We start from the raw sequence: 15,249 nt of genomic DNA on the forward strand, positions 1-15,249 counted from the left end.
GTGAGCACTAGGCTAAGTTGGTAGGCTACGTAGTGGCATCTACAGTCCTAGAAAAGGCATTGCCACCCCAGGTTTACCACTGTGGTAAGCCAGCCGCAGTTTGAAAATACACAGTTAATACTCGTAATAGCCTAGGCTACTATAATTTCAGAAATAGCTAAAAGAGGAAAAACTTTTCTTTGTCCGGGCTAAAACTGTGAGATAATATAAAAATTATCCTGCTTCCAAATTGTTTAGTACTTCTACTTTGTTATCCTTATTATTTATAGCCTATTTGTGGTGTCTATTCGTTGTGCCGTGTCTATTCGTTGTGTAGCTACATTAGGCTACTTTGACTAATGTTTTTTTTTTTTTACTTTAAATTACACATTTCAAGTCATTGTTTTATTTAGATGTGTTTACAGCATAATTATTTGCAAAAAGCACACAAATAGTTCTTTTTTGCAATTTCATCAGTTTGACTGACTGCAATGACAGTTAGCCTATAGCCTACTCTTAAATACATTTGTTACTGTCACACTAATCACTCTTGCATTACTCTTATGCGACGTGCCATAGTCTACCTCATGTGAAACCATTTCACTTTAGCCTTTTGAAGAAATGTGAATTTTTTAGATTTCAGAGGCCAATATGTCACATTTTTATTGAGTAAAAAAAAAAAAGGCCAGATCTTGTAGGTTAGGTATACATAATATTTAATAATGGCAAGGCACCAGTGCAACACATTTTGGTCACACAACAAGATAATACAGGAAAAATGCGACCAAGTCACAGACTGAAGCCCAAATGGCTTACATATGTTTGTATCTGTCCTGTCCTGATTATCAGCAGCTTGTTACGTACCTGGTTTGTTGAAGCATTGCTCTAGCACAGTTGCTCAGTATCCTCTCCCCAACTTTGACTGTTTTGATTATAGTGAGTGGAATATAGTGTTTAAAAGTGGGAGAACCAGAACCTGATTTGAATTTCAGTTAGAAGCCACACCGGTCTGTCTACATAAGGCATAGCTTTTGTTCACAAATTTGAACAAGTAGTTGTGATTTTGAAATCATTTCATAGGCTAGTCTAACCTGGATAAATTCACTGGATTATTGGTTCATTTTATCCCTGATGGCCCACACATATCATTTTGGGAAAAGGGAGAGATTAAGCTTTTGCTTAACTTTTTATATAATATGAGAGCAGAGCACCAACTATAATGTCTCTGAAAATATTTATCTAGCCTACTTCATAATTCATGATAACTCTTGAACTCATTTAATTGAACTTTTTTTTACATACTTACTGCACATACTGGTCTCCTACACCATTATTAGAATTAATTGATGTACTTTCCTAAAAATACTGTCACATAGCCTACTTTAGTTTTTTCGTTGATCATAAGGGTTTATTGTCCCTTTTATTTAACTCCCATAATATAGCATCAAAATCATTGTTGCTTTCAAAAGTTGCTCAAAGCAAGATGTGGTTATTGTAGTTTCAGTTGCAGAGTGTGACTCTGATCTGATTACCTTATCCTGATAATCTGTGAAAACAAGTCAGATTGTTGAAGATTGTCAGCGTTATCTGTTCTGTGCTGCTGAAGCCAACTCTACAAAACTGTTCCTGTGGGGCTTGTCGTCCTGTTTTATACGTTGTGAGAAATGATAGTTTGCCCCGACTCAGATTCCACTCCAAAGTATATTTTAGAATGAGCTCATCCCCAAAATGGCTTAATTATCTTAGAGAAGGAAGTCAAGGTATATTGTTTCTTCACCATTTGGTTGATCACATGAGCAAATGGGTTAGTGTTAGTGAGAATTGGAGTGAGACACACACATGCAATCAGTCTGAAAACAAGTACAATCCACGGAGGCAGACGGGAACAAGAAATCCAAAACTCAGGAACAGATAAATATAATGAAAACAGGAACTGCTCGAAATGCTGCAGAGCATTCAACCACATAAAACAAGACTTCATACTGAATGAGGGCAAAAAGCATTTAAATAGACAAGGTGATCAAATGAAACAAGACACAGATAAAACAAATAAACTAATAATGAGCAGAGGGTTCTGGGAAATGAAGTCCGGGTATAACAGAGTCTATGGAAACAGTGAGGGACTGGCATATGTTGATGGCACCTGCAGCTGACAGATGTAACACTATAGTAGACTATTCATGTTGCAGTTACACAACGATAACTGCAAGATTTGTGAATATGAATTGAACTAAGATCATATTATTTCTAGAAATAAGAATGTTGATCTGAACACTTCCTTTCAGGAAAATGTTTACCCTTCAATTCTCAAGGCTCTCAAGCCACAATTGTATTTACACATTTTATAAAAATATATATTGCAGATGTGGAAGCGGATGGAATAAAGATAATATCGGTGATGGAGGGAGATTCTGTCACTCTACACACTGATGTTACTAACATTCAGAGAAATGATCACATAACATGGAAGTTTGAACCTGATAAATCATGTATTGCTGAAGTCTATGAACACAGTATTCCTACGTATCCTGGTTTTGATGGGAAATTCAGAGACCGACTGAAACTGCATCCGACTGGATCTCTGACCATCACAAACACCAGATTCAGTGACGCTGGATATTATACAGTGTCTATCAGAAGCTCCAGAAGAACCTTGCGGGAGATATTCATGGTTATTGTAGATGGTGAGATAAATATCACTGTCACATTGTCTTTTAACCTTTATTTCTCTTACTTTAATACATTTTGTTGTCACTTTCATTTGTTGATTTTTGTGTGAAAGCAGCTGTTTCAATCATCACTACAATCACACAAAACGAGGAGAGTCAAACTACAAGTGATCGAGGTGAGTCTCATTAAAGTCTTCAGTTGATTTGTGTGTGTGTGTGTATGTCCTGTATATGGAGGAATGTGTGTTAGTAGTGTTGTAAATTCCTGTATAGACATGCTTTATTAAAGACACATCTCTTCCTCCTCATTGTGGTTTCCGTGGAGTCTGGAAATGTTATAAATAAACAAATGAAAACTTATATACTGAATGTATGTACCCATGTATTTATGTATTTGCTGTTACACACAAGGCATATTATTCCACATTTACTACATTAAGCTTGATCACAAGTTTTTTTTTTTTTTTTTTTTTTTTTTAACCATAACTGTAATTCCCTTTAGTACAACTAGTATTAGAACAATTTAAAATACAAATTACATTTCATCTGTAAATAGCCAAATCAAAACAACAACAACAACCTAAATCCTTAATGGGAAATGAATAAATATAAATCAGACATTATTGTAAAAAAGTTACAACCAGTTGGTTTTACAGGACATAAGCAGAAACAACCAATAACTAATTTCCACCAGCAGAGGTCAGAATCACAACAGTAATGAATCATCCAGACTTGTTCTCTGAACTCAATGCATGTAGTTTATTCTCTTGTGTACATGTGATTTAAAGCAGCAGTGTGTGTCTGTGTCAGTGTAAAATGTGTGGTTTGTTTTCTCAACCACATATAAACCTCAGTGTGTGAATGATCAGATCACAAATGCTCTCATAGCAGTTTTCTGTTGAAGTTGAGTAAAGTCAGAATGATTTCCTCTCATCTGTGTGTTCTGTTCCTGTTCGGCCTGTGCAGTGAGTAAATAGAAATCACTTTTATAGTTTGTGCACTTTTTATCAGTATGGAAATGTTTACTGACAGTTTCTTTAATAGACCATCTCTGTATAAATAACATAATTATGTGTCTGGGAAACTTTTATGTTATTCATGTGTTTTTTGTGATGCAGATGAAATGAAGTCAGTGTCAGTGATGGAGATTCTGTCACTCTAAACTCTGATGCTACAGAAATACTGATTGATAATCAGATAGGACTACTGTGGATGTGTAGACCTCAAGACACTCGTATTGCTGAAATCCACAGACAGAACATATATAGGCCTATATGTTATACGACAGTAATACGATATTTGAGAGAAGACTGCAGATAGATAATGAAACTGGATCTCTGACCATTAGAAACATCAGAACTGAACACACTGCACTAAATTCCATACAAGAGATTCAGTGTTAACTGGTGAGTAAAGTGAATAAAATATAGCTTTTACTCTGTTGTGTGTGTTTAGTGTTCGGTAGCCTACAGAGACATCTTGCCAATGATCGTTTTTATTTATTGGTTAAATGGAACTGTAAGATGAATGATGTTATTTTGTACAATTTTAATAAATAAAAAAATTATTGGATTATTTTAATGTGTCCCTGTTTTATAAAGTGTGAATCTATAATGAAATACATCAGAAAACTTGCCTCGTGTTATTATTCGATTTTTCTTGTAGTCGGAAACATTAATCAAACTTTACAAATAATTGTAACATTAAATCAAGTACACCAGGGGGCGATGTTTTCAAATCTAATCACATTAAATATGTGCTTATAATTTAACTCTTTAGTTGACACCGGGGTGTACAACACCTTTCAGAAATCAGAACTAGTTTGTTTGTTTTGGTTTTCTCTGTCCGTCTCTGTTGTGACCTGCTTGAGCAACTCTATATCTGTTTTTAAAAATGGTTTGACTATTTATTTTTCATCTATTTTTCTCCAGTATCTGTATTTACTTAGGAGTACTAGAGAGAGGAAAATCAGCTGGGATTTTTTGTTTTTGTTTTTAATATTGGGAAAACATCAGCCGGATTCAGTCAAATGGAAAAGAGGAGTCTGGGTTGGGAAGATCATCTCTTCAGTGGGGCGCTGTAAATGGCTGCGTCCGAATCATACTTTCCTATAGTAGGCGAAAAACAGTATGAGAAAGAGAAGAATGAAAATTCCTTTGACATTCAAAAGAAGAATGTCCGAAATCACAGTAATCATTAAAGAGAAGGCAAAAAGCATGGATGACCCACTTCTGGTGAGATTCTTGAGTATGTATACAATGGACACTTTAGTATCCCATTGTTATGTGAAATGACCAAATCACGCCCCCTAGCGACTCAACGGCTGTTCTGTTTGACCATTGACCATTTGGGAGTAGGTGGCAAAGTTTCGTCAAAGCAGTTGCGCGTGCATTGTGGAGGCAGAAAAGCATTGGTAACAAGTGGAGGAAAACGGGCGAGATCCATGAAATACGAGAAAATGTGTCTTCATGTGCCTTTGGATGGCAGATTCAGAATGAAAAAAAGAGGGTCTTCATTTTTAGCCAGCATGTTTTTTTTTTCGGGCTAAGATAATTCAGTTTAGGTAGGAGGATGGGCACATGTAAGGATATCCTGCCCCATTCCTCTGCCCCCAAGTTGAGAGTGGCATGGGTCAGTGGTTGTGGGCGGAGGGGGATTGTCTCTAAAGAAATCTCTCTTACTCCGCCTTGATACCATAAATTATCTTATTCCTGGGTTGAGAAACAAAATAGCCTGTATCTTGATGGGTTTGATGTCGGGTGAATGGAGTATGTAGGGCATTTATCTTCCCCTACTTCATTTACCTTGGATGACCCCAAGCCCTGGAACAAGGAAGGGAGGAAGGTTGAAAAAGGCTGGGGCTTTCGTTATTTCAGAGCAGGTATATGGCCGAAGGTCATTTTGCCACATGAGAGTTCTGTGATTCCTGTGGTGCACCTGAGTGATGGATGCTTTTGATTCCAGCAGGTAAGTTGAGTCATTTTTGCTATGCTTATTGTGGTAGTGCATAGACACAACTAATGTGGCAGGCAGTTCTTCAGCATGGCAGAATGGTTATCTCTTCCTCATAGTGTCATCTCAGTCACAGTGTAGAGTTCCCATTCTAAAGGGAACATCTCAGGTTACAGATGTAACCATGGTTCCCTGAGAAGAGGAACCTCGGGCCTGCCTCCTCGTCTCCTTCAGATAAAAACACTGATGACGTATATCATGCCGACCTTAAAACTACATGACATGCAGGAAACATGTTATTCCAGACCATGAGAGTTTGTTGTCTTGTTTTATCAGATGAGAACGTGTGTTAGAAGACTGTCATGGCTGAGAGATGATCTGTGTTTTATGAAGCTTTTGTCAAAGAGTGTGTCAGCAGATTTAGGCCTGTATGCAATAAACCCACAGCGTTATTATGCTAGAGCTGAGGGAAACAGCCAACACATGGATGATTCAGGAGTCAACATTAGACACAGCAAAAAAAAAAAAAAAATGCAAAGCAGTACCAAAAAGCATGTTTCCTACTTGAACATAAATGTTGCTCTCCTTTCTTTCTGGCTAGCAAATTTTCTCAATGACTCTCTGAGTCTGATTAAAGTCAGTCATCTCAGTAACAAGTCTCTTTTCCATGGACAGCAATGCCAGAGCATTCAGCCTCTCCTAGATCATGGTGTTTCTGAGAAATGTTTTTATTCTTTTCAGGTTGAAAAGCACCTCTCAGCTTCAGCTGTGGTCATGGGTGTGGTAATGAGAACTTTTAGGAGAGTCACAGTTTCGGAAAAGACTTCTTCGAGATTATTCTCCATAAACAGCTGGAATAGGTAACGTTATATTTTTCAGATAGATGTTTGAGGTCTCTTACCCCCGTTGTTGTCCACAAAACTTTAGTGACAAAACAAAACAGGGCACTGCTAACATCACATCCAGCCAGCCACCTCCATTTCTCAGAACAAGCGCAGGTGACGCTCCGGGTGTAGCGTTAGCTTCGTCCTCTGTCACTGGCCTCCAACTGGATTTGTAAATCTGGATGGTCCGGTCCAAAATCCTTTATCCTTTTTTTTTTCTTCCAGCGAAAGCCTTGTGAAAGGTTTTTTGGTTTTTTTGGTTTTTTTTGTAAAAAAATTACAGAATTTGGATTAACTGCTGCCATTATTTCTACCAAAGTGGTCAGCCTAGCAAGGTTTTGACGGAGTCGGAGTGACGGTGTCGCCCGCGCACTGGCAGTAGTGGCCAAGAACGTAAAGTTGAATGACAGATGACGAGAACCAATCAGATTGACAAGCCGCCACTGCAAATTTTACTGTAAACAATTGTGTATTTGTAGTGATGTGGACAAAATTGTATCTGTTTATACCAGCATGGAGCCAGTTACATTACATCTCTTACATTAATTCAGCAATAATGTATTAATCATTTCTGTAGTATTCAATTAGAGTAAAATTCATTTAATTGTAAAAAATAATTCAATTAAGCATCATTTTTAATAGGCTATTTAACTTACAAATAATAATTAACTACTAATTCTTCAATTAATTTTTGTAGATTAAATGATTTCTACAATAATCTCTTGCTAGAACCATCTTTCACATGGCTGCGACACATAAAACAAGCATGTTTTAAATAGGCAAAACCGCAAGTAGGCCTACATGCACATGCAAAGCGCTAAATGCCGGTGCTGAACTCATATATGGAAAGTATGTGGCCCATTTTTTATTTCATTGTGTTTGCTGTTGCATTTGTCCAATTCTGCAGTTTTTTTTTTTTTTTTTTGCAAAGAAGAAAGATGTTCTTCATGCACCTTGACATACTTTCCAGCTGGGTTTCTGAGTCAAAGCGAGATGTGCTGTGGTCTATGCAGGCTATTGGCTGAAGGCTATTATTGTGGTAGGTGTGCTGTAAGCGTTACGTGTGTGTGGGTGGGTTGCTGGGTTTATTTGAAGGGCAGCTTGTCCATAAACTTCAACAAAGTAAACAGCCTTATACAGCAAACTAATGTTGTGAGGTAAAATACAGCACTTTACCGCCTGGAGCCAAATCAGTCTTGCAGGTCAAGATGATCAACTTTGATGCAGAACTAACTGAAACTGAGTAATTACTTCCAAAATTACTGGTATCTGTTTAAATTAACCTAGCAGGTATACACTTTTTTTATAAAGCTACAGCACAAAATGCTTAAGGAAATTTAAAGCAGTATTTGTCATCTGGACTCTTGCTCCCCATACTTATTTATTGATTGACTTTACATCTTCTTCTATTTAATCTTAACGCGTTATACGCACATACTAGTATATTCCTCCAGACACATGCGCACCTGTAAACCTCAGACAGATAACGCTCCAACCAACGTTTCAAACGGCGTAAGAAAAACGTGTTCGAATTTATATGATGTTTCAGAACGAAGGAATAAAACGTAGGACTCTAAAAAAAATACATGAGAAAGCAAATGTTGATTTTGTAAGCAAGTGTGGGCTTCACTTAAACGCATTAAATGATCAAAATAATAAAAGCGAAGGCAGAACAGTCTTTCTGTGGTATTTAGCCTACTTATTTGTCGGACTGAAACTATGTAGACAATTCCTTTCTAGGCAAAAGCATATGGCACACATTCAAAGTGTAAAATTACTCAGTAAATGTATCCAAATGCAGTCGAATAGGTTAATGTATTATTTGGTGTATAACACCGGCTTCCCGAAGAGGAGGAGATTCATTCATCAAACGGTCAGTTGAAGTATAAACCCACAATCATTTGAGAATGGCTTCGCGTCAGAGAGACAGCGCCTTTTGATGTAGATTTTTTTTTTCTGCGTGGTTTTCAGACCTATATTGTTTTCAGACATGATGTGTTTCATGCTTCCAGACTGCTTGGAATATTAACAAATATGATGGTTCATCAATTTGTCTGTTTTTGTCTATGGCTTTTGTGTGGTAAGTTATATTTGTATGGCTTCAATTCTTGTAGTAGCCTACTTATACCGTGCTAACAGGAACGCTTTGGGACACTGTGTTGTGTAGCCTCTTTGTTAAAATAATGCAGTGTGAATTAAAAGTTCCTCATCTCAACTGAATTATGATTTGAAAGAAAAACTTTGATCCTGAAATGCAAAAGTGATTAATACAACACCAAAGAGAATAAATATTTAGCAATGAGAGTGTAATCATGACAGAATATATATGTTCAGGTCAACAATGCTTGATTTCTAATCAAATGGATTAGAATGGTTAATATTTCATCAAATGGTTAATATTTCAGTTGAACTGATAAAATGTTTATATTGAATTAATAAAAGTTGCTTTGAATATAAACGTTTGTCAACTGCATAAATGTAAATGTTTAAACAAACATTTCAAGTTAAAAAAAAAAAAAAAAAAAAAAAAAAAAACCTGTTTCGCTGGTTAATATTATTTATGATTTTTTTTTATTTATTTATTTTTGTCAGTTTCATTCAACTTTTAAACCTTAAATGATTTAATGCTGACACAGCAGCATCTTCCCTTGCCGAATCTCTAAACAAATCTCAAACCCACCAGCGGTCAACGTTAACTGTAAATTAAGCGATCTTTGCATAGCATAGGCTATCTATTTGTTCTCTGTGTCAGAAATAGCGAAAGTGCTCAGGGCGCGTCAGGAATAGAACTAGACATCAGTTTACTGTCTGGGATTTGTCGTGTTGTGCATCCAGTGTAAAAAAAAAAAAAAAAAAAAAAAAATTCACTCGGGCCTATTTTAAAGAGCATTGGCTTTTGTTTGTGTTAGGATTAAGAAATTATAATGGAGTTTAATTTTCTATCTTCAAATAAACAAAATAAATCTGAGGTGATAATCTGTGATTATGTTGTGCTGACTCTTTTGTTCCAGGTGTGTCTGGTGTTTATACAGATGAAACTGAGACGATATCAGTGATGGAGGGAGATACTGTCACTTTACACACTGGTGTTACTGAAATACAGAGAGATGAACATATTCTGTGGACATTTAAACTTCAAAATTCAGAGACTCGTATTGCTCAGATCTTTGAACGGATCATCTCTATATATGATAGTGGTAATAATGAGAGATTCAGACACAGATTAAAGATAGATGAGAAGACAGGATCTCTGACCATCACAAACATCAACACATTACACTCTGGACTTTATAAAGTACAGGTCATCAATGAAGGGGTCAAACACAGGAGTTTCAATATTGCTGTCTATGGTGAGTGAATTGAATAAGTTAAATGGTTTTGTAACAAATGTAACTCTAACCATCTGTGTGTACACTTTTATATTGATCTATGATGATTGAAGATCTTTACACACATCAATATCAGTAATTGCTTGTTCCTGAAAGATGTTTTTCTTCATGTTTTTTTTTTTGTTGTTTTTTAAGGTATGCTGACAGTTCCTGTCATTATCAGAGATTATTCATCATCATCATCATCATCATCAAATTGTTCACTGGTGTGTTCAGTGTTGAATGTGAGTGATGTGACTCTCTCCTGGTACAAAGGAATCAGTGTATTGTCCAGCATCAGTGTGTCTGATCTCAGCATCAGTCTCTCTCTACCTCTGGAGATTCAGTGTCTGGATGATTCTTACAGCTGTGTGATCAACAATCCCATCAGAAACCAGACCACACATCTGGACATCAGTCAACTCTGTCAACCATGTGAAGGTACGTCAGTATTAGGGGGTTTTCACACTGGACACATTCATTGTCCATAATTTTAGATTTAAATGTAGAGTTCATAATTGGACTTGTTAATAATGTCATGCTGGTTTATCTCTCAAATGTTTTATAGATGTGTGTTTTTACACACATTTAAGCATTTTATGTGCTGTTTAATCTATTTGAGAGGGTTTCCCAGAACATTCTTTAAAGGTTATATTCTTACTATAAATTATATAAATTCATTTGAGTATAATTTTCGTTTTGTAGAAAGGCTGATACAGCGAGTGAGTATTGATAGATGGTTGAGTGTTTATCAAACAGACGAGCATTTGCTCTTTTGATTTATAAAGTAAGCATTTTTAAAGCACATAATGTATAGCATCCCAGCTTACAAAGTTCCCACAACTTCTCTTTCACTAATATTTGGAAAGTTTATGTGAATGTTAAGATAAAACATTATTTAAATAACATTTATAGAAAGTTCGTATAACATTATTAATATTTGATATATTCTGAGAGAACGTTTTGAGAATATTTTCGAAGCATCCATTTTGTACTCGATCAATGTTAATGTTGACCTTCTTGGAATATTACAATTAACATTCAGAGATTATAATATTGTGAGTAACAAACGGTTAGGAGAATGCTGTACTAACATTATGTAACCTTTTAAATATCGTTCTAATCACTGCAAGAAAACATGGATATTTGAACATTTCAGAAACATTGTAAATCACTGTTTCCACAATGTTTGTTGACCATAAATTTGTTAGCTGGGAAATATTTGATTTGGAGGAGAACATTGAGCAAGATTGGGAATAATATATTTTTTCATTACAGAAAATAATTTGTATCTTGTTAATAATCAAATAATCAACAGATTAATTGATTATCAAAATAACTCTTATTCACTAAGATATTTTCCCCATCAGATCTGCTGTTTTCATCTTTGTTGAGACTCTTACAGTAGATTAATGACTGTGTGTGTTTTATCATTGTAGAATCCAGCCGAACTCCAGTTCTCCTTGTATCGCTGTTGTTGTTGCTGCTGCTGGTCACAGTTTTAGTCGTGTTGTTCTTCTGTCGCCGCAGGAAATACACACAAGCAAAACAAGACGGCAAGTATTACACACAACACAAAAATTAATATTTTATTGAAAAAGTAGTTCTCAGAAATGCCAACAAAGCCTGTAACCACCATTTCAGTAGGCTATATATATATATATATATATATATATATATATATATATATATATATATATATATATATATATATATATATATATGTATTTTTGTATTTTTCTTATTTTTTATTTTTTATCATTAAACAGCTCAGAATAATGAAGAAGAAGTTGAATATACTGATGAGACATTCATTAAACACAGATCTCCTGATACGGTAAGATACGATCGTTATTCTCTGCACTAAATCTCTTATGAAAGCTTGCTATTGCTACAGTTTTTTTGTTTGTCTACTTGTTTTTTATACACATGATGTTGTATAATTAAACACTCACACATCATACACAATTTAATTTCACAATTTAAAAATCTGTATTAAATGGTTCATAATGTGCTTGCTTGTTTTCTTTTGTGAATTGAGTAATGAAATCATTAAAGTGCATTTCATTACAGGAGGCTGATGGACGGGATTGGACGGTGTATTCAGAAGTTGTTTTGAGATGATGATCATTCAGACTGTATTATCATACAGATCCGTTTATTACAGCACAGATCATGTTGAGGTTTATGTAACAAAGCTAAAAACCTCAAAGTTAAAGTTGCTGTTTGCTACAGATTACTGAACTTTTAGTATTTCATTTTTAAGCAATTTCTAAAAGAATGTAATCTTTATTGAGACAGACCACATATCTGTAGAACACACAACCAATAAAAGGATATTATGCCATTTATATCAGGGATTTTCAGGGATTTATACACTGTTTATGTACACCAGCCAAACCCGTTATAACATATTGATTCATGTAGTCTCTCAAACAGTCGACAGAGGAAGCCATTAACACACACACATGACTGAACACATTTCATCTTATTTTACATGTGTATGATATGTATTGTGAAAAGTGATTTACAAATAAATGTGGACATTTTTTTTTATTTGTAAGTGAGAAATGGAGAAGAACATTAGAAAATATCAGATATATACTGCAGTGTTCGAATGCTTGATTTTTCTAGCCTTGTTAAATGTATGTAATCTTTTATGTCAGTTTCTGAAATTGAATCAGTAAATTCAATTAGAATATCAATACACGATTGTTACCAATCAAATGAAATCAGTATTAACAAAACCTCTGTTCTGCAGAGGTACAGAAGCTGCATCTGAAATGGAGTTAGATGTTTGTTTAATGAGGATTAAAGGTATGAATTTACACTGGAATAAACAATTGCGTTAATAATGTTATGAGATTGTTTTAAATATAAAATTTTGAACATACAAATATGAAGTGATGATGAATTATATAATGGGGACGGTTACCAAGAGTCTCAACAGGACAAAAAAAAAAAAAAAAAAAGGCAGCTCATAAAAAATAGAAAGTAAGATTTCACCAAGGAATCATAAGCCATTGTAAATATGTCAAGTGTGACCCAGTATCCGTGTTGAATGTGTTTAATGATTGTGCTAATGGCTCCTGCTGACTGTTTGAGGAATCCATGTGTTAATGGGTTTGACTGGTTATAATGGTCAAATCAGTCCTGACAACGATATGAATTTATATTCACTATACAATACTGAATGCTACATTCCAAGAAGGACATGTGAAAGTGACACATTTATTCATATTCAAGTTATTATTTTTCTTAAGAATAATGTTTATTTCATTGTATGTGAGTATAATGACAATAAAGGCTTTCTATTCTATATTATATTATATTATATTATATTATATTATATTATATTATATTATATTATATTATATTATATTATATTATATTATATTATATTATATTATATTATAAGCTACTCTAACAGGAGTAACCTGCGGGTTAGACATGTCCCCACCACTTTTTGAAACATCTCGCGGCACTGATGTTAATTCAATGTTGAAATCTGTTGAGAACTTGTCACATCCAATAACTCATTTCCACCAGCAGAGGTCAGTGTCACAACAGTAATGAATGACCATCAGGCTTCAAATGTATTTGGACGTTCAGACTTGACACTTGGGCACAACACTTTTTGCTTTCTCAGTTTGAGTACATCCACTTAGGTTCAGAGTATTATTATTATTATTTATTTGTTTTTTTTTTACCACATTAATTTCCCTCATGTCTAGTCTTTTGATTTACCCCAAAAGAATGGAAGTGAAATGTGACAACATGCCCCATCGGTGGAGCACATTAACATGACCATATGACAGCTTAAAATTCTGATCTAATCAAAAAATATATAAAGCCAACAAGACAAACTAAAATATTTTGTCAATTTTGTTCTATTATTAACTTTTTAATTTAAAATACTAACAATTTTTAATAATTAAAAATAACAAGTTTTTGAGTTTGACAATGAACACACCAGCAAACATGGATATACAACATAGTGCAAAACATAATAATAATTAATAATTTCTGAACATTGACTCTCAATCTTTATTCACCTTTTCTCTTGGTTTCTCAATAGAATTAATAAAAGAATAGAATAGCAGTAATTTAGCAATAACAATTCTAATAGGGAACATAATATTGTAACGCAGTGTGACAACATGCCCCACCTGCACAACTGGGATATAAACCCTGCTAGTGTCTTCTGTTAGTTAGATCAGCATTAAAGAACTATTAAAACTGTTAAATAACAGATATAAGATTACAATAATATCAGATTTGTCTCAATGTATATAAACACTAAAAACTAACATGAAAAAATAAACTTCAGTAAGAAATTTACTTTTGCTATGATTAAATAAAGTGAAGTTCACAAACTTAATTTCGTGAGGAGTGAACCCATCTAATCTCTCAATGAACTGCAGATCATATAAGCAGCCGCTCATCTTGCTCTGGCATCAGCTGTTAGCGTCCCTCCTCCTCCTCCCCAGCTCCACCATCATAATTCAGGCATCTTGCTGCCATACTCCTCATCCCAGCATTAGTAGTCCCACTGAGAGCTTTATCTGAGCTGGAGCTGAAGCTGCTTCCTCGAGCCTCTCCACTGCGGACAGCAAGCCAAATCTAACCTTATTATCTTAAAAAGTAAATAAACTTGTGAAATGTTCACTGATTTCTTGCAAAGATTTGTTTTGAATTTTGGCCCAATTTTTAAAATGGTTGACATTTTAGTTGTAACATCTCCGAGATTATCTTGACAACAGACTTGATTGCGAATTAATTACTAATTGATATTAAAATGTAAATGTATCAAAGCAAGTAGTAGCCTCATCAGACACTATTCACAGTTCTTCATCATCATCATCAGAGTCTCTGTGACTCTCTCCTGGTACAAAGGAATCAGTGTATTGTCCAGCATCAGTGTGTCTGATCTCAGCATCAGTCTCTCTCTACCTCTGGAGGTGGAATATCAGGATAACAGCACTTATGCTGTCTCCTCTTTGTCTGTTCTTGATTTTCCCAGATGGTAAAAAAAAACTATTTTTATTAGTAATGGCAAAAGTTTATAAATATAAATATAGAGATATAAAGAGTTATAAAGAGTCAATTCATGACAATTGTTCATTTTTATATTTATCTATATCCATTTTAAAATATATTTTAAAACAACATTAATTACCTCTGTCAAACAGGATTGTCACATTTTTTTCACAATTAAAAATGATATTTTATTAAGAACGTTTGGGAGGAGCATAGAGGCGGAGCAGGAGATCAAGATGGAGACAGCAAGGCTAAAGCACAGTGAGTTTAGGGATGATCTTAGTAACAGGAGGCATAGAGAGTTCAGGGATGGCTTTAGCGGCCGTGACAGGACACAGCGAGTCTGAAGGTGGACTC

General features: G+C 34.9%; 1 protein-coding gene across 1 annotated transcript; it reads left to right on the forward strand.

Moving 5' to 3' along the window:
* Positions 1-8,439: 8,439 nt before the first annotated feature.
* LOC311295957 (SLAM family member 9-like) lies at positions 8,440-13,028 on the forward strand. Its single transcript, XM_084417534.1, has 6 exons — positions 8,440-8,564; positions 9,496-9,834; positions 10,009-10,293; positions 11,292-11,408; positions 11,622-11,689; positions 11,926-13,028. The coding sequence occupies exons 1-6, from the start codon at positions 8,519-8,521 to the stop codon at positions 11,974-11,976; spliced, it is 906 nt and encodes a 301-aa protein (XP_084273660.1). The 5' UTR covers positions 8,440-8,518; the 3' UTR covers positions 11,977-13,028.
* The last annotated feature ends 2,221 nt before the right edge of the window (positions 13,029-15,249 follow it).

The sequence above is a fragment of the Rutilus rutilus genome (genome assembly GCF_951802725.1).
Source record: "Rutilus rutilus genome assembly, chromosome: 8".
NCBI classification, from domain to species: Eukaryota; Metazoa; Chordata; class Actinopteri; order Cypriniformes; family Leuciscidae; genus Rutilus; species Rutilus rutilus.